At 36.5% G+C, this 20,639-nt stretch overlaps 1 protein-coding gene across 2 annotated transcripts in view; it reads right to left on the bottom strand.

The window, feature by feature from the left end:
* Nucleotides 1–20,639, bottom strand: part of RpS24 (ribosomal protein S24) — a 55,445-nt gene that overhangs the window by 1,250 nt on the left and 33,556 nt on the right. For both annotated transcript variants that reach the window (XM_090378830.1, XM_090378829.1), the window contains exon 4: nt 18,896–19,012. In XM_090378830.1, coding sequence (XP_090234956.1) covers nt 18,896–19,012 — 117 coding nt within the window. The remainder of the gene's footprint in view (nt 1–18,895; nt 19,013–20,639) is intronic.

Raw genomic sequence — 20,639 nt, 5'->3', positions numbered from 1 at the left:
AGATGTGGAAGTATTTCAAACCCACATTTCTGGGCACACCTCACTGCAGCATGTGAAGAATGTGCAGAGACATTATTGTGGAGCAGGCACAGACTTTTTGACAACTTTCTCCATATTTTTTTCCTTTTATAGCAGCATGTAGCCTTGTGAAAATGTTGGAATAATACATCATTGTCAGAGTACAGTCCTTACAAAGTTAACCTGTTAGTATTACACCATACTGTTCCCACAAAACTTACAGCATCAACCTTGGCAGCATTTGGTTTGCACTGTTGGCTTTTTTTGGGGATGAGGTGATTCTGCATGCTTCCACTGTTTAGTTTCGGGATCATAGTAATGGATATAGCCATGAAAAAGCTCCTGTTGCTTTTCCTGGCACATTTCATGTGCACATTGTGCCCTTTGTCTTCTGGTAAGGGGTGAGAAGTGTGGGAACCCATCTAGCAGACACTTTACTCATATGCAACAGTTGATGATGTTAGACCCTACACTAATTTGGAGCTCTGTATCTAGTTATTTGACGTTAATATGATGACCTTCCCGGATTAATGCCAAATTTTTGCAACATTCTCTTCCGTTACAGTAGTTGCTGGTGTGAAGGGTTTCTTCATCATGCACTGAGGTTCTTTCACATTTGAATTGTTTATTCAGATTTACGACGCATTCAAATGCAGTTATTGGAAATGCAACCTTGTGGGTGACTGGTCACAGGGAGTGTTTTTGGCACTTCTTGATGTTCTTTGCCTCCCACAGCTTTCCATACTAATCTGTGAACAGCTCCAAATTCTTCAAAACCTATCAGCACAGGTAGGTTATTGTTATCTGAATTGGTAGCTTTGGCCCATATTAACATTCCCACACAAGGTTTTCACACATGCAGTACCATTTTAGAATGCACTTCCATTCTTCAAATGTTAATTGATTATTCACAGCAGCGGGTCATCAGTAAAACTTCCAATGAAAGTTTGTTAAATACTTAACTGTTGAACTTTAAAACGAATGACCTTTTATAGAAATTGTCCATTCTGTTTACAAAAACATTGCTATTTAAAGTGGTCATATATAATTCTGACTCATCCTGTATATAATAATGCTAAAAAAAGGCTCACTGGTTCTATCCAACTTGTGTAAAATGAGCATTAATTATATATAGCTTAATTGCTTGATAAAGTGTTCTTTCTACTGCTAGTACTTACTCTACCTGTATATGTGGTAGAAAATGGAAACAAAACTATCTCACTAAAGATCTACTCATGCTTGATGATTTCTGGGGAAATAGGATCAGTGTTAAATCATGGTTAGCTCTCACCAGCAATGCTTTCACAGCTTTAGGAAATAGAAGGGAAGAATAAGTCCAGTAAATAACAGTGCCAATCGCTAAAATCAATGAAATGTTAATCATGCAGAACAATAAAAATGTAATAGTAAGAGCAAATAATTATAAACAAATCATGCATACAATGATAGTAATATTCAAACATTTCTAACTTCTACAGTAGTAAAATACATAATGTTAGTTTTCAAACACAAAGATTATACAAACTATCATGCTAATTTTTAAACTATTTAGATTTGGCCACAGTGCTCAAAACAATTAGGGAAGCTTGAGATTGATACCGTTCTGCAAATTCAACATGGATGTTCCTATATTATCTTAATTTCCAATTTACTGAAGGGAAAAGTTAGCAAAATGTTGAGTTAAGTAAACAACATTTTGCAAAGAATTTAAATAACAAATACATGAAAGTGAACAATAAGTGATCACTGGTAACACCCATTGATGTACTAATCACCCTAAGATTGTGGCCAATCAGCAAAATGTGACAGTTATGGAGCAAACAGACAGTTCAGTTTGCTCCAGAACAGACAATAATGGAGCAAACAGAAAGATCCTCCCAATAAATTCCATGATAAGACAGGAAACAATGGGAAAGAAAGCCACTTCACATGACAGATATAAAAAACTTAACTGAACTGCAACATTTAAATTTAAGAAAATATTTAATTTAATTAGAAATAAAAAAATAAATACTACTACTACCAGAAATGATCTCAAAGCACTTGCAGCTAACTGATGGCCAGTGATGTTGTAGTTACATATTTTGCCCCAGTTAGCTAATTTGGTGGTAATGTTAAAAATTCTTTTACAGGCCAGGTAAACCTTTCTGGCAGAAGGGCTCAGACACAGTGTGGGCACCTCTGCTGTAGCTGTTGGCAGGAGTAGTCAGTTGAGCAGTAATACACTTTCTCAATCACATTAAGGTGGGGAGAGCAAGGTGGCCAAGACCATGCACTATGAAGGCATCATCCACAAAAACTAAGCATTCTCAAATTCTCGCAGTATGCAGAAAGAAAATGCCTCTCAGATCTATAAGTTCATTCCCACTACAGATGCATTTCTGCACATTTCTTCCAGATAAGGATTTATTGATTGAATTCAGGTTACAAGTTGCCCCAGCCAATGTTCTTGCACAGTCCAACAGTTCAAGTAGTCAAAGGAACAAAACTACTGGCCTCTTCTAAAAAGATTATTTTGTATTATTTTGGCTGATGTATATCTTATTGTAGTTCTGAAGAACTTATAGCAGAGTTAAAGTGGCTATCTTCTGGCAGACAACCTTTACCTCCTCTTCATACTGTTCCAGTCTGTTGAAATTACTTCCAGTGATAACATATTTTGGGGATACTATCAAACACATGAACCATTTCAGTGTGTACCACTATTTTCAGGTCTACCAATGACACTCAAAATCTTGACTCTGCTAATTTCAGTGGAAATATCAATCATTCAATATCCATACTGGTCATTACCTAGTTAATTCAAGAAAAAAGGAGAATACAGCAGCTCCTGCTGTATTCTCCCATAGTTATTTATTTTTCTCTACTGTAAAAATTTGGATAAACGCATTTTTCAGTAATTTGTGCATGTCACACAGCAATTGACTGTGATCAATATCATGATACAGTAAAATCTCAAGAGTTCAAGTTTGCTAAGCTCATAATTAACCCAATTAACAAAAGACTGTTTACTTTGGGGAGAAATTAATACATTTATTTATTAAGCAAGCAATTATGCCACAGAGGATATAAGCCAAACCAATATAATACAAATGGCATATGCCAGTGTCTTGTTAAGCAGTAAAAAATTTAATAGTGCAAATAGGCTCTTAATCTCTTTTATATATATAAAGCCATCTGTCATCATGGAACTAGAACTTGAAAGTTATTGTAGAGGAGGAATTAATCCCCAATTTGTACAATCCTCAATTACTACCAAATATTTATAGCTGATGATGTGAAGTACGAAAATTTATTGGCTATAATCTGAGAGGCTGAGTGACTAGATTGACAACCTTACCCTCACTCCGGCTACCACACACTTCAAATTATAGTTCTTTATTTGTTTTTGACATTCTGTTCACATATTGTGAATCTACAGCACTACAAACAATTAGCCTTCAAAAGTACAGGTCAATATTGCAAAAAAAAAAAAAAGTCGTGAGTTAGGGTTAAATTTGAAAGTGTGCAATTCTGCCCAGACATGACATAAGGGAGTACATGATAAGAGCCTTGTCAATCAATTTGGCCCTGGAGGGAATGTTCAGCATGGTCTGTGCTTGTTTACAGGGATGGGATACATTTAAATAGAAAGGGTGCAAGAATATTTGCTGATGCTATTGAGGGAGTGGTAAGTGGGCGGAAAACTGCTAGCTTGGGGGGGGGGGGATTCACAGACTAAAAGGTTAAAAGTAGACGCAGGCAGAGGTGAATGTGATTCTTGCACTACTTCTATTAGAATAAGCAGCAGCCTGGAGCGAGGGCTGCAGGGGGTTTAAGGGACTGATGGCAATCATCGTAAAACAGGTGGGTATATGGGATGTGTTTGGGTAACTAAGAATAGGTGCATGTACACCAATGCTAGAAGTATAAAAAATAAATTTGATGAATTTGAAATGTTGGTCAAGACATCAAAGGCTGATATTGTTGGGATATCAGAGATGCAGTGCACACAGATATTAGGAATACAGAATTGGAATTTTGGGAGTACAATGTGTACAGGAAAGGAGGAGGGGTTATGCTGTTAATTAAGAAAAACAAAATCAAAAGAAGTGCACTGTTGAGTCAGTCTGGTGTGACATAAGCACTGTGAAAGCAAAAATAAAGAGTAGGAGTGTGTTATAGGCCTAATGACTCAAATGAGTACAACGAACAATTGTAGAGAGAAATAGAGTGGGCTAGTAATACTGGCCTAGTAATAATGGGCGATTTTAACCTCACAGATATTGACTGGAACTTGTGGGTTGGTCACTCCCACACTAGTAAGACTTTTGTTGATTTATTGGATGATTGTTTTCTGCAGCAGCATGTTCGAGAGGCAACCAGAGAGGGTAATACACTTGATCTGGTCATCAGCAGTGATCACAGTGTACTGATGTGGGATTTACTGAAAGATATAATTACCTAATAAATAATAAAGGAAAGGGTTTTTGCTTCTGTAAAGGTGACTACTGTGGTCTCAGACAGTTTTTAAATTCTGTACAGTGGAATCAACTGTTTGTTTGTTTATTTGGTTTTTAGGAGCATTAGTAACTAAGGCCATATTGCTCCGGGGATATGCAGTGGTCATTCCCTGACCTTTCCGCATCCTCCATATTTGGTGATCACGGGCTCGAACCCCGGTCTAATCAATAAGCGTATGCTACGCACTGTTGTTCCTGCCCACCTGGCTATGGAGGCGCTGGAACCAACTGATGATGTTACCAACAGCAAATTCTAAGTGGGAAGCATTCAAGGGTCTGCTATGAATTGTTGATGCAGCACTACTTATATTGAGAAAGGCAGCAGATGCTGCCGAAAGCTTAAGTTTTAGAGTAGTACGGGTTTAATGCTTTTTTGTATTTTAAATTATATTATATTTTACAGTTGATTTTGTGTATTTTATTTATTTATTTTTTTTTGTAATTTAATTTTATCTATGTTTATAAAGTTATAATTGGTCAGAGTTGGCAGCATCAATTATGGATAGATTTGCTGACCACAGAGGCTTTTTTAGTGAAGCATTCAAGGAATTAATCGTGGAAGCTACTAAACGTTTCATATCTATTAAGAAATATTGTTCAAGGTTTAGGCCTAAATGGTTGTCAAATGAACTAATGAGATTCGTGGCGGAGAACAAAAATGCATATAAATTATCAGACGACACAGAAGCCTATGGCAGATATAAGCTAGTCTGTAATCAAGTCACAAAGGAGGTTAGGTAGGCGAAGGCAGATTACAAGAAATCTTTGGCAAAAAAAGATGCTAAGAAAAACAGCAAGGATTTCTTTACTTATATAAACTCTAAAAGGAAGGGGTTGATTCTGATTGGTCCACTGGATATCGATGGTTCAACTGTTGATGATCCTGCTCAGATAGCAAACAAACTGAATGAGTATTTTGCATCTACATTCACACAAAAGTTATCAAATTGTAGCAGGATGCTTAATGATTTTGTAATAACTGAGAGCAAAGCGGAGGAGAAATTGTTGAAGTTAAACATAAGAAAGGCACCTGGGGTGGATGGGATCTATCCAGTTATATTAAAGGAGGCACAAAGGAAATAAGCAAACCCTTAGCCATAATTAAGAGAGCATCCTTGGACTCAGGAGAAGTCCCCATGGACTGGAAATGTGCAAATATTCACAAGGGGGGGGGATCGAAGGGTGACAAGTAATTACAGACCTGTTAGTTTAACTTCTGTTCTGAAGAAAACAATGGAGTCGCTGGTTAATGAAGCATTGCAAGATCATCTAAACAAGACTGCAGTAATCATTCAGACACAGTATGGGTTTGTTAAAGGAAAGTTTTGTCTGACAAATTTGATTGGCTATTATGATGTGGTTACAAAGGAACTGGATGCAAAAAATAATTTTGATATCATATACTTGGATTTCAGGAAAGCTTTTGACACTGTTGCGCATGGAAGACTACTGTACAAATTAGAGCACAATGGTATTAAGGGTAAGTTGCTACAATGGATAAAAGGATGGTGAGTGGGAGAAGACAGGGGGTGGTAATCAATGGGCGCTGGTCTTCGTGGAATAATGTTATTAGTGGAGTCCCACAGGGTTCGGTGTTGAGCCCACTGCTATTTTCTGTATTTATCAATAACATTGATAATGGTATATTACGCTTTATGTCCAAATTTGCAGATGATATGAAGGTTGGTAGCATTTTTAATGACAGTATGCTACTGCAACAGGATCTAGAAAAGTAGAAAAGTTGGGCAGATAGGCTGAAGTTTAACATTGCCAAATGCAAATGCATATGGGTAGCAGTAACCCCATATTGTCTCGTCTAACCAAATTGGTTAGACAAGACAATATGGGGACCAGGCACCTGTGAGGTGATCTGATTGAGATGTATAAAGCCTTGAATAGTTTGAGCAGGCTCAATGCTGATGGGATTCTTTCTCTTGCTCAGATTATGAACCTGAGGGGGCATAAACTCAAATTGAGATCAGCAAAAATGAAGTGAAGTAAACCCTGGTTATTTTCTCGATTGGGTTCTGTTTTTTAAGATTTACCCCAAATAAATGGCTGCCCTAATTAACCAGTGGCCCAAATAACCGGAATCCACTGTAATTCTAACTTGATTTACACTGCTTCAGCTAATGACCCTGAAGAAGTGGAACGCAATCCCAGTGTAAATCGGGGCTACCTGTATTACTGTTTGCTTATATTAATCATAGCAGAAAGATGACTTGTATTATATTTCAATTGTCATTAAAATCTGGGAAGAAATAAAGCATATTATAAAGATCATAGCATCAGCATACTATATGTGATAATTGCTATTTGTTGATTTATTACAACACAGCATGAAATGCAGTTTACATTTCACATGGTGCTGATTATAAAGTACATATGGTAAAGTGAAAAAAATTACTTTTTTTATATTAAGTTAACCGATTAGAATTAATTGATAAGACAATTGGTTATTTTCACTTCTGTTAACTACAAAAGAAGAAAACTTTCAATTAGGTCTAAGAAATCAAACACCTGAAGTGTAATGCACTGCATACATCACCTAACTTAAGTAATAATTTTCTTCCTCCCACCCCACCCCACCCCATCATGACTATAGGTCAAAGAAGTTTGCAATTAATCAACTGTCACAAATCTTAAAGTATTTGACAGTCAGGTGGGTCCAAAAAAAAGTCAAATGAAACAAGATCTGCTACATCTCTTATGCCTTCTTGATTTGTTGCTTCAGCATGCTGGTAGTATTCAATATATCATTTATAATTAATTTAATTTAGATAAGAATAACAGAAATTTAAAAGCTTTTAATTCTCAGAGTTGACTTATTAACATGCTATCCAGTGTGAGGTTGAACAGACCACTTTGGGAAATTAGTAATTTAACACGAAAGGTAAACTCAGGTATTTTCACCTAATTATAGAACTTGAATTTACTATGGAATGGCTGCTCCCGAAGAATTTTTTAAAATATACCCTCCAAAGCCAGTAACTAACTTTTGGCAGTAGTAACCAGATCTTGAAATTTTTCAAGGCCCAGTGATTACCAACAACAATTGTCACTGTAGTTAGCAGAGCAACTGCAAATGTCTAATGAAACTTGTCCTCAGTCTCCATAGCATTCCTCTTTTGCATACCGATCCCAATGCAGTTATATCTTCTGATTGTTGATAATTGAGATTGGTGGCTTCTGTAATGAAGGTCTCCTGTTCCATGGTACCTAAGCAAAAAACCCTATTCTTTATAGGGTTCTTCACATAGGTACCAGTGCCTTGTAATGTTCCTGAATTTGTGACTTCTTTTTGTATAGAATGTCACATGTTAACAGGCAACAGTATGGGGATATGCAGAAATTAAATATTCTTGGTTTGCACATTAAGATTTATACTTATTTATTTGCTTTATTTATACTTATACAAAGGCATTGCTTTATACTTTTTTTCTGTTATAAATCATTACTATTATCTATTATTATCTACTATTATCATTACTATACATAAATCATAAATTATTACTATTTGCGAGCAAACCTCAAATATAATAAGTAAATAAACAGGAACTATTCAATGATTGTACTTTTAATTCTTGGATTCTCTGCACAAAGGACCTAACAAGTTTTACGTGCTGTTTAATTGTTTTGAGCAGTGTAATCACTGAACAAGTTCTGCACTTCCCATTCTCTAGAAGCTTTGAGTTTCATGTTTTTTTTTATCGCTTAAAAAAAGTCATAAATTAGCTAGTCAGTTTTAAAAAAAATAATCACACAAAAATTAAATATGTAAGATATTTCAGCACAGTGAAAATCAACTAAAATGAGGGTAAGAAAATCAGAAAACAATTTTTAGTAATGGACTCTTGTATCCAAATTACAACTTAAAATATGCATAAATGCCACAGGAAAACTGTGTACTGCCTTCTTATCTTTATCTCCATACATTATAATAACAACATTTACAATCAAATAGTAATGTAAACTAAATACAGTTAACAAGACAAGTCTTGCCTGACTTGTCCATATAGAGTACAGACAGAAGTCAATCAAAAATTGATCTGCCTGTATATGGTACAGCTATTTCACCTTCCAATACCTGGGATTTGAACACAAATATTTGCTAAATCACCGTTAACATTATGCGGTTTCAAATTGAGGAAAAATAGTTGTAGAATAGATGTGCGGAAATTTGCCTTCAGCCAGTGGGGTAGTTGATTGGTAGAACAGGCTTCCATCTTTTGTTGTGGAAGCTAATAGCCAAAATAAATTTAAGACTGAGCTAGACAGGCATTTGGAATTAATGGAGAAGTGAAATGGGAGGGGTTTTTTTTGGCTGATGTTGCATAAGCTCGCTTTCTTGCATCATATGCCTCTACTAATGTTAATGATACGTGTATTAGATGATATAAGGCCACATCTTTGTTTCTTTTTCATCTCAATAAGCTTTATCTTAAAAGTGTATCTTACATTTTTCCATGGAAAGCAACTTTAAAGAATTTTTTTCATGTATTGAAATTTTACAAGTGCTCAGCTACCACAATTATTTCAATCAGTGTTGACTATTGACCTGAAAAAGCAAAAACAGAAAGCCAACCGAAGTTCCTTTTTGTTGCCTATCCAGACTTTAAACAATCACTCCAATTATGATTTTTGATTTTTTTTTTTTCATAACTGTGCAGAATGAAAACACAATAGCACATGCCAAGCTGTAATAACAATTGAAAACATTAAACAAATTATACATATTTGCAAAATGACAGGAAAAAAAAAAAAAAAAAGGAACTAGAAACTTGCATTTTTAATGTAATTTTTAAAGGAATTGTTACAGAAAGTTTCATATCCACATATTCCATTCATTATAGCTAAACATCTATATTTATCATTAATCACTTGCCTGACTTGTCCACATAGAGTACAGACAGATAAGTCAATCAAAAATTGATCTGCCTATATGTGGCACATCTATTTCACCTTTCAATACCTGGGGTTTAAGACACAAATATCTGCTAAATCATCATAACATTATGCGATTGGTCTATAAAACAAAGTCATCTTTTTCTATAATCATAATCTGGCTATTACACTAGATGACTCTACTTTCATAAAATCAATATCACTATGTGTGTTCCTTTTCACGTGAATGCAAACATGAAGATTTCTCCAGTGGCATTAGGGTGTTTGCTTTTGTCATTTTATTACTGCAAAATATAATGAATAAATAACATCTTAGCCTTTCTTTTAAGAGCACTTATAACAGTTACCATTACATTAAACTTCTTAAAATTAAAACTGGCAGGTAACAGTGATTCAGAAATCAAAACTCCTCTTTGGGAATGAAGTTTAGTGGATAACAGTAATTCAGAAGGTGAAGGTGGTTTTAGTATAATTGTATTGCAGATCAACTGTTGTAAGTTTTTTTTTTTTTTTTTCTTTTTTTTTTCAATCTTATCCTCCTGAACACTTCCTAGTTCAATTCTAATCTCAACGATGTCCATTTCCACTTGCAGTCTGCCAAACCCCATATACTTTTTTCTGACAGAATCTCAGTTATTGGTTGATTCAACTACTGCTCATCTCAGTTGCCAAAATTATTCGCTGTATGATTCCTTTCGCCTCAAAGGTGGTACTTGTGCATATGTCCATTCCAATATTCCCTGTCAGACTTAGTAATTTGGAATCTCCTCTTTTCGATCTTCTTTGGCTTAAAATCTCTCTACTTCATTGTGTCAAATTCATCTGTTGTCTCTACCGTTTTTCCCAACTCCACTAATCACTTGGAGCTCTTTGACTTCCTCTCTTTGCAACTTGACTTTCTCCAGTCCAACTTTCCTAACAGTGAGGTAATTTTCCTTGGTGATTTTAATGTTCACAACTCCAGCTGGCTTCCGTTTTCTAGTCATACCAACCCAGCTGGTCAAGATGCTGAGGCTTTTGCAATTACTAATAACCTTGCACAGATTGTTCATTTATCTACAAGAATACCAAACAATCCTAACCATACAGCCAACACACTTGATCTTTTTCTCACAAACAACCCTTCTAAGTACATGGTTGAAGTGAGTGGTCCTTTAGGCACCTCAGATCACAACTTGGTGATTATCTCTTCTCCAATGGGGCCTTTATCTCATTGCTATTCCCAACCTCGTATTATTTGGCATTACAAGAATGCAAAATAGGGATAAGGAAGTGATTATGCCCTTGTATAGGGCAATGGTCAGGCCGCACCTTCAGTAGTGTATACAGGTCTGGAGGCCTCATTTTAAGAAGGATGTAGAGTTGTTGAAATGAGTACAGAGAAGGGCAACAAAGGGTTGCTCTTATGAAGAAAGACACCTGCGAGGTGATTTGATTGAGGTGTATAAAGCCTTGAATGGTTTGAGCACGCTCAATGCTGACGGGATTCTTCCTCTTGCTCAGAATAATCAACTGAGATGGGATAAATTGAAATTAAGGAAGGACACTTGTAGGATGAATGTGTGGAAGTTTGCCTTTAGACAGCGGGTGGTTGATTGTGGAACAAACTTCCATCTGATGACGTAGCAGATGTAAAAGTTGATAGCTTAAATAGATTCAAGGCAGAACTAGACAAACATTTGGAGCAAGTGGATGGGTGAAATAAGGATTTTTTTTGGCTGAGGCTATATAAGCTTGCTTTCTTGCATCATGTGCCTTTGCTAATGATAAAAATGGGAGGATAACCGGCGAGATTTCTTTTTTTTCTTTTCTTTGGTCGGATTACCATTTCAAAACTTCTGATGTCAACGTTTGCTCAGATTGGGTCAGTGAAATTATTCTTGAAGGAATGGAATCCTTTATTCCACACTCCACTTAAAAATCTTGTCCTTTATCTAAACCTTGGTTTTCCAATAAATGTGCTAAGCCTGTTCAAGAGAAGAACAATGCATATCGAAATTGGCTTGTTTCCAATTCTTCAGTTTCATTTTCTGCCTACACCAAATCTCGCAATAATTGTAAAGCAGTTATTAATCAGTCCAAGATAGATTTTGAACAGGCTAAGAGAAGAAAACTTGCTTCTTGCCCCAATGGTAGCCAAGCATTCTGGTCTCTTGCCAAAGTTATTGGCCACAACTTTTGCCCTTCTCTGCTCCCACCTCTGTCAAAACCAGATGGTTCTATTGTCACTTCAGCCAAGGATAAAGCTAACCTGCTAGCATCCCATTTTTCTTCCAACTTATGTATTAATGACCTTGGTAAAACACCTATTCCTAACATGTTCCATTCAATGCCTCCTGTGGTCTTCCGTCAAAAGGATTTTGATGAACCTTGATGCTACGAAAGCTTCAGGTCCTGATGGTATTTCTCCACTTGTTCTCAAAACCTGTGCTCCTGAACTTACTCCTGTTCTTTGCCGCCTTTTTTTCACTTTCTTATTCCAAAGGTGTTTTTCCTTCTACTTTGAAATTTGCTCATATCCAGCCAGCCAGTTCCTAAAAAGGGTAATGTGTTATCCAGTTTTCTCTCTGATCGCTCACTGAGGGTGATGGTAGATGGCGCTATGTCTTCTGACTTCTCCAAGGTTCAGTTCTTTCCCCCACTCTTTTATATTGCATTCCACTTTCCATTTTGAGAAACCTTCCCCTGCTCAATCAGCTTCAACTTCAGATATCTGCTACAAATTCCTTAAATGCTGATCTCCAGTGTGGCAAAGAAAACTTAGTTGATTTCAAGCCTTCTAAAACTCAGTCTTGTCTTATATCTCGCAAAAAAGGATTCTTCTGTTCCTATTTCTAGGCAAAATGATATCTCTTTTGGGGATTACCCTAACTTCTAATCTCTCTTGGTCCAAGCACATTACAAATATTGCTTCCTCTGCATCTAAAAAACTTGGTTTTCTCTTTTGCTCTCGGCATTAATTTTCTTCCAAACAACTGTTCACTCTGTACAAATCACAAATCCGCCCTACCATGGAATATTGTAACTACATCTGGGGCAGTGCCCCCAAAACCTCTTCCAGGCTTTTAGATTCCATTTAGAAGAGGGCAGTTAGGTTAATTAATGAGTACTCTCTAACAGTCTTTCAACTCACTGTCTCAAAGACGTTCTGTCTGCTGCATGCCTTTTCTAGAGATACTTCCATGGGCACTGTTCTTCTGAATTGGCTTCTATAAGTCCCGCTCTCTCGTTCAAAACAGTCCGAACACGTGCCGCCAACATCCATTTACTGTCCAACCTCAAACTCACAGAACCAATTTTTCATCTTCCTTGTTTATTCATTCAATTGCTATTTTCTAGAACAACCTTCCCTTCATACATATTTCCTGAAAATTACAGTCTACAGAAGTTCAAGTCTAATGTCAACAAATATCTTCTTTTGTCTTCTCAACCTCCAACCCAACCACGGTACTGAGTACTATAGGTTCTAATAGATCTCATATTTGGGGTTTTCATTAAAAAAAAAAAAAAAAAAAACAGAAGGATTTCAAACAGACTGTACTTTCATTTGTGGTGCAGCCATCATGTTTCAAGATGGAGGAACGAAACAGACATACACTGATCATAGTGCACTGTTTTCAAATGGTTAATAAAATTAACCCCCACCCTGAACTGCTATTGGGGTTGTGGGAGATGTGTTTGTAGGCACAAAGATACAAGACAATGTCATAAACCAGCTAGTTTTTGGAACAGTTTCTTGGGTAAGGGGGAGTTCCTTGTACATGTTTAATAATGCTCCTTATAACACATTTGTTATAGGTACTGAGTACTACAGGTTCTAATAGATCTCGTGTTTGGGGTTTTCATTACGAGTCATCTCGTAACATATTTCTCATAGCATGTGACTTTCACTGCACTAAATCTACAAACAACATGATGCTTATCCATTCTGCTTTAGTTTTGAAAAGTAATTCAAATTCATATAACATATCAATCATTATTTCACTTTGGTTAAATTAGAACAATAGGCTAAGGTAAAGAAAGCCAACATGAGGACCATGGGAAACTGCTGTAAACTTATACCTGACAAACTCATTTCCCCCTACTGCAGTTTCTCCTTGCATTCTTGGTAAACAGATGGTGCGTGTTATCAGTAGTGGCATTAGAAGCAGATAACGATGTATTGATTAGTTTTTTCTCATTATTATTAGAGTTTATTAATAAGCTTCAATGTACTCATGGATACACCCTCCAGATTGCCTTAGTCTTAGGGATTTTATCCCTTCTTCTCACTGTTTTAACCTGATAGGAAAATGACTTCTACTGCCACCACCGATAGCACACACCGTCTGCAGAAGTCGTTTTTCTATTTACTGTACCCCTAAGTAAATTCAGCTGCGAAGGCATTACACTCACGAACTCTACTAATCAGCTTTTAATAATGAGAAAAAACAAATATTACCGATAAAATGCACCATCTGTTTACCGAGAACAGGGAGAAACGAGTTTGCCCCGTATATAAGTTTACCGAAGTTTCCCACGTTGCCTTTCTTTACCTTTGTCAAATAATATATCCTTTTCTTTTTGTACTTAAACCTAATTTTAGAATGGGATAAACATTTAAGGTAGCAAATCAGTAAAGCACCTCCCAGCATACCAATTACATGCAAAGGAAAGTATATCAGTGAGTACTTACCTTTACATATGCAAAATATTGTTCACTATTTAGAAAAATGACTGTTGAAGGCTCAGTTTTAGTTCTGTGGTTTGAGTGATTTTAGAACTTTATTAAGGCAGAAAACACAAAACAGGAACTCTACTAAGTTTCTAGTTCTAGATTTAAAAATTCTGAAATCCAATATAAATTTAGTATGATGAAAAACAACAGTAAGTCATACCAACTCCAACTTCTGAGTTATATTAACAGCCACCAGAGTTGGAACAGAATTGTTTTCATTGATACATATTATACAGTGTCTACAATAAAAGAATTCCCTAACTTTCAGAACCTTATAACTGCCAAAAACAAGACTAACTCCTTTAATATCCACATAAAAATAAGTAATAGTTAAAAGGTGGAAGTCTGGAATTCATAGCTGAAAGCAAGCCTCAAAATTTTATCACAAGTTTATTCCATGGTTGATGATAAACAAATACCAAGTGCTCCTGCAAACAGTGCAGAGTTCAATCAGTTCCAGTATTGAGCAGTTGGTTCCACATGCCTTTACTTTTATGGCATTCATTTCTTGACTGTTAAAGAATAGCCACATATACATGTCACAGTACATCGATTATGTTCTCTTTCATGCATATATATGCATCAGCAAAGAGTTAGGAAAGATGTAATAAACTATGCACAAGTGTTTTTTCTTATTAAACTGGCAATTTTTTTACACTGTAGGGTTAGAAAATAAGATTTGCTAGTGAGGAGTTTGCTAGAAGTGACACACAAAACATGGGTTTTGTGTGTCACCATATAATGATTAACAAGGTACCAAATAATTATGCACATAAATTGAAATGCACAGTGTAAGTTGGCACATGATAGAGGGATGAGCTGCATATGTGTGTATATACAATGAGTTGGCTTTGCAGTAGCAAACAACCCCTTGTGTAGGAATGGGCTGGTCTATGACAATGGTTAAGGCTGAAAGTCAGGAACAGCTGTGTAAGATTGTATTTTGCACATATGGTAATCAGTTTTTGAGTGTCTGTGAGGAAGAATGGGTCAGCATTGAGATCTTTCTTGCCCCCCCCCCATCATGACTTGAATGTGGAATGACCATGGGGGAAAACATGCAGGGGCCAGTATCTAAACGGCAGCCAACATGTTTAAGTGCTCCTGTTCTGTGGTGTCAAGTCTACCATGAATGGCTCAACTGCTATGAAACCAGCCAAAGGTTACATGTAGGGCAGCCAAACATTGTTGATGCCCATGGTGAGCATCATATGTCTCTTCTCACAACACAGCACAGTGGCCCAGCTAACCACCTAGTAAAACAAACATTATCCACATGGACTATCTGCTGGACATTAGCTTGTATAGGCCAGGGCAGCCAACTTAATTTGTGATGCAATCTACCATCTCAAGAATTTCATTGCACATGGATAAAAAAGTTAATCAACACACATTGAAAAATATTGTTTATAAATTTTAAAATTAAATACAAATCAGAATTCTTATTTTAAATTCATACATATTTAAAATTTTAAATTATGCAAAGTTTGTGTCTTCATGTCATCTTGCAAGCTTTCAAAAGCGAGGATATACCGTGATAAGGTCAACTGCAAAGAATCTTCCGTATGTAAGTCCGTAAGAGTAGAGCAATTCTTCATCCTCGTTTGTTTCAAATATGAAAAGGCCAATTCACATTGACATGTGGAACCAAAACAGGAATTTAAAAGTTCACTGCATTTTTTTACATTTCAGTACTTCTCTCTGCAAACATATTTCCAAAAGTTGTCTTCTGATGATCTGGCTTTTAGGAAGATATCACTAAATCTGGTTTCAAAATCATCCAAAACTTTCTCAATTTCAGAAACATATTTCTCACTATTAAATTCAAAAACAGGATATTTTTGAAAATGATCTTGCATATTTGCAAAACTATTGGATTTTTTTTCCCTTTGAGATCCTTAGCCATTGCCAAAAATTGATATTTATATGCAGAAATACTACTAATCAGTGTGTTGAGGTGCCGTTCTATATATATTTTTTTTGGGTGTAACCACAGAATTATTGCAAATCAAACATTTTTCTTTTATCACTACAAAAAAATTTTTCTAGTTCCCACTCTTGAAGAAAATAACATGTTTTGCTCTTTTTCATAGTATTAATTTTAAATCAAAGGAATGCGTAAGTTCTGTCCAGTTATTATTCGACACATATACTATGCTATCCACAACGTAACTACGTGCATTTTCACTAGACAAACATAGGGCTGCGCAGCGACAAGAGTAGTCAAGTGTTTCAGCGGATTTGTAATAAGCGTATATAGTGGGGCGCATAATAATAATATTTAGATTTTGACTAATCTGTTTTATATTTATTTAAAATTCGTCGTGATCAGCCGAAATTAAAGCCACAATTGACTTGTTGGCCACCCCTGGTATAAGCTATGGTAGTCAATGGCTACCATGGGGAGTCACTGCAAGACAACAGTCAACATGGTTAGGCATTCCCATTCTTTGGTGTCACTAGTCTATCATGACTGGCTCAACAGCAGTCGAACCAGCCAAATGTCACTTGTGAGACAGCCACACGTGGTCAATACCTATGGTAATCATCACGAGTCATCTCGTACACAGAACAATGGCCCAGAAAGACCAATATCCACATGGACTATGCATTGGACGTTGGCTCTTATAGGCTACAGTGGTCATTGTGGGTACCCATGCTTACTGCAAGACACAAGAAGCTGTGCCTTGCATAGGCATATCAGCACTAAAACGGATCATCAATGTGTGGAAATTTGTTACCTGGTCTAATGAATCCTGTTTCGTCATGCTGATGGGCATATTGAAATTTGCAGAAAGCAACACAAGGCCATGAAACCTGGATGCACTGTTGGTGTTCAGCAGGCTGGAGACAGTGGCATTACAGCTTGGGAACTGTTTTAATGGCATGCACTGGGTCCTCTGATCATTCTTAAATCAATGGCTTGATGAGAACACCTACTTTTCTACTGTCGCTGGCCAATTACACCCCATTCATGATGACAACGTATGCAGACAACTCCGGTGTCAATTCATTGTTATGTTCCTGGAACTAGTTAGCAACCTGCTTACTGGTTTCAGGAACATGACAATGAATTCTGTCCTTCCATGGCCACCCAATCCACCTGACCTCAAACTCAACTGAACATGTTTGTGACCCACTGGAAAAAGGACAAATGATTCTATGATCATCCACCTGACAATGTGCAGTGCATAGGTAGCACTACCATAGGACCCCTGCAACACCTCATGGTCAAAAGGCAGCCCCATAAGGTTTTAGGCAAGTGTTGCTAATGAAAGCCAACTCAGTGTATGTGTGTGTGTATGTTTTAAAACTTTAGACATTGCTACAAGCATTACTGAGTAAAAAATGCTGCTATCTGTTGGCAACATCAGAAACTACTTTTCATGCTTTCAACTGTGTGGATATAAAGGGAAAAAAATCATGAAAGAAAACTCACAGCTCAATAAATCATGGTAGCTCTCAGATTGTTTCTGAACAAAATCTCTCAGAAGATGCAGACTAAGGAATTAGTGACTGGAACTGATACTTCAAAAATAGGCTAAAATACAAGCGAAAATGATGCCTGAAAATATAGTGTATATAACCAATTTTTCAGAAATTTAATGCATGTAGTATTAAATTGGGAGTGGTGCTCACGTATCGTCCAGTAGTCTGATCAGTGAAATAGCTATTGCACTTTCATTGCCAGTGTGGGATAAGTGGCCACAACTCCACCTTCTCAGTAGTTTATAAATTCATGTTGGTTGGAAACATACTGATCAAATTTGCAGTTGCAATACTGCAACTCTCAGTAGGCAGCTGACACTACTGCTACATGCCTGATAATTCAGATACCAATTGTTTTATATTAGAATTATTATATAAATTATATAAAAAAGGTTTCCTTTCTTGATTGTTATTTCTTCATTGATAAATAAAACATGCAAAAATGTGGAATGATTGCATGGGGGGGGGGGGGGAAGAAATACATGCAGGTGTCCGTATCCAAACAGCTACCAACATGGTTAAGTGCTCCTGTTCTGTGGTGTCACATGTCTACTGTGAATGGCTCAACAGCTATCAAATTTACACGTCCACATGTAATAAATTTAAAATATAAATGTTGAAATTATTAGTAACTTCCTTATTTCAAATAAGTACTGTAATCCATTAGTAAAAGGCCGAGAATTGATTCACCCCCGGTGCATACTTATGCAGGGGGGAGAAAAATTTGTGTCTGACAGATAAGTGGGATTTTCTTTGTCATGAGCTGGGCCACCTCCACTGATGACTTTACTGGCATAAAAAGGTAGCAATATTTTATATAAATTTAGTTTTCTCAAAAACTGTTTTCTGATGTTGGACAGTTTAAAGAGCTAAATTACTACAATATCTGAAGAATCACAAAATAAAAGGGGAAGGAAATAACAGAAAAGAGGAAGTTTTTTGTTTTTAGCTTTCCTTGTGGATGCAGCAAAATAATGGTTTTTTCATTTCAAGCTATTCTAATACTAATTAAAATGAATTAAATTTGCATATTCGAAAATTATACTTTGAACGATCAGTTGAATACACAAATTTTGCATATAATAAAATCAACACTCCAGACTTAAAGCAAACTGCCCTTCAGTAAGGAAGCAGATAAGCAGCACATGTAAACATTTCACCAGAACAAAATACACAGATGTGTTTCATAATGAAATAATATAGAGTATTAAAATGAGTAAATATAAATTTGAAATAGAGCACTGAATGAATCATTATTATATACCTTCTTTCCACTTGCTGCACCAACTTTAGCCTTCTTTGTTCCCCTTACTTTCTTCATTCGATTTTTTCTCTCTTTCCTTTGTTTCCTTCCTTGTTTACTCTTTTCTCCAAGGCCATTCTAATTAAAGAAAGGATTTCGTAAGAACTGCTCTACTACTGTAACTGACATTCAACAAAAACTGAATAAAAATATAGCGGAATTTTCTACTGGAGCTCCTCTACATACAACTGCCAATCTATGATTTTCAAAAAGTATATTTTGTATTTTATTCAAAAAAAAAAAAAAAAAAAGCAACAGAACAGATATTTTAACTAGACTTTGGCCATGAAATTAAATTTCAGTGACAACACATATAATTATATTAAGATACAGCCACAGGATTTTTTGCCAGAACAGTACACTTTCAGACAATAATGCAGCTAATATTTTTCTGTCTGTGGAATTTCTGACTGTGTCTGTCGCACACCACCAACTGATTACCACTGCTTCAAAGAAGATAGAGAATCTGTTGCAGATTCCACGCTCTTCCAGAAACAGTCAAAGTTTTGTTTAGAATAGGAATGGCTAATTCACAGCATGGGCACCACTTGTGGCACACATGTTGTGAGTTAGCTTCCCCTGTGACTTGAGATAATTTAATGTTAGTATCAATATTGTTTTACAGGGTCTTTTTAATTAAAGTATCCCTATTCAGAGAAAGACTTTGAACCAGCTTTTGATAACATGAAGGTGTTATTTTCATCCATTCCTTCTTCAACATAATGGTCAATTCAGTTACTAACAAAATGATGGAATAGACCAAAGCTGAGGTTCCATTTCATCCAAAAGGTATTCAGTGGGGGTTAAGGCTGAGCTCTGGGCAGGCCAATGGAGCTTTTGCATTCCCATGTGTTCAAACCAAGTCACGCTGTACAATAACATTGTGCAGTGTCATGATGAAAGAGAGAAGGGCCATCCTCACATTGTTGAAAGTGTAGAAAAAGCAGACTCGTCTAGAATGTCAGAGTATCAAGTAGCATTCTTTGGTCTAGGAACATTGACCAGTGGTTCAAACCATGAGAAACAACTTCAGACAGTAACAGCACCTCTGCAAATTTTCACAGCTGGAATGATATGCTTTAGGCATCTGTTAGATCCAAACAACAAAGCCACCAGATTGAAAAACCAATTCCTCATTCCATAACGTAAGGTAACTTCCCAAAGTTTCAGGAGCCAATTACAATTGGTTGTGTGCCTGGCATGTCAATGCAAATTGTGTGGCATGATGTTTGGTTTGTGTGCTGCAGCTCTTCCATAAAATCTGCTATGCAGCTACTGACATACTGTCCCTGTACCAATATCAGCTCCTGTCCTCTCCCCGAACTCCTGGTTGATAACACTCAAAGAGGACTGATGGGATCTACATAGTTCTTCTGGGCACCCCCCCCCCAGTCTCTTTGTATCAATACCTGCTGCCTACTTAAAACATTTCCTAGCTGCAGTAGCACCATAATGCCACCATTCAGTGAATTATATCTGCCATCTAGTATGTTGCAGTGGCATGAATAGAGTGAATGTTAAGATGGGATCCTACAATGACTCAAGCTAAAAGTTGCTAAGTGCAACACCTTGATCCAGCTACTCTATTCACTGATCTGCTTGCTTCTACCATTAACACATTTACTTTTATACTTATTCCTGACATATAGGTAACAGTTATGATTCAATTTTTGCAAATCTGAAGGGGGGGGGGGGAAACCAGATC

The sequence above is a fragment of the Mastigoproctus giganteus genome, chromosome 8, assembly GCF_048544385.1.
Source record: "Mastigoproctus giganteus isolate SK-2022 chromosome 8, ASM4854438v1, whole genome shotgun sequence".
NCBI classification, from domain to species: Eukaryota; Metazoa; Arthropoda; class Arachnida; order Uropygi; family Thelyphonidae; genus Mastigoproctus; species Mastigoproctus giganteus.
The sequence above is the reverse complement of the archived record's forward strand: the minus strand, read 5'-3'. Positions and strand labels throughout refer to the sequence as shown.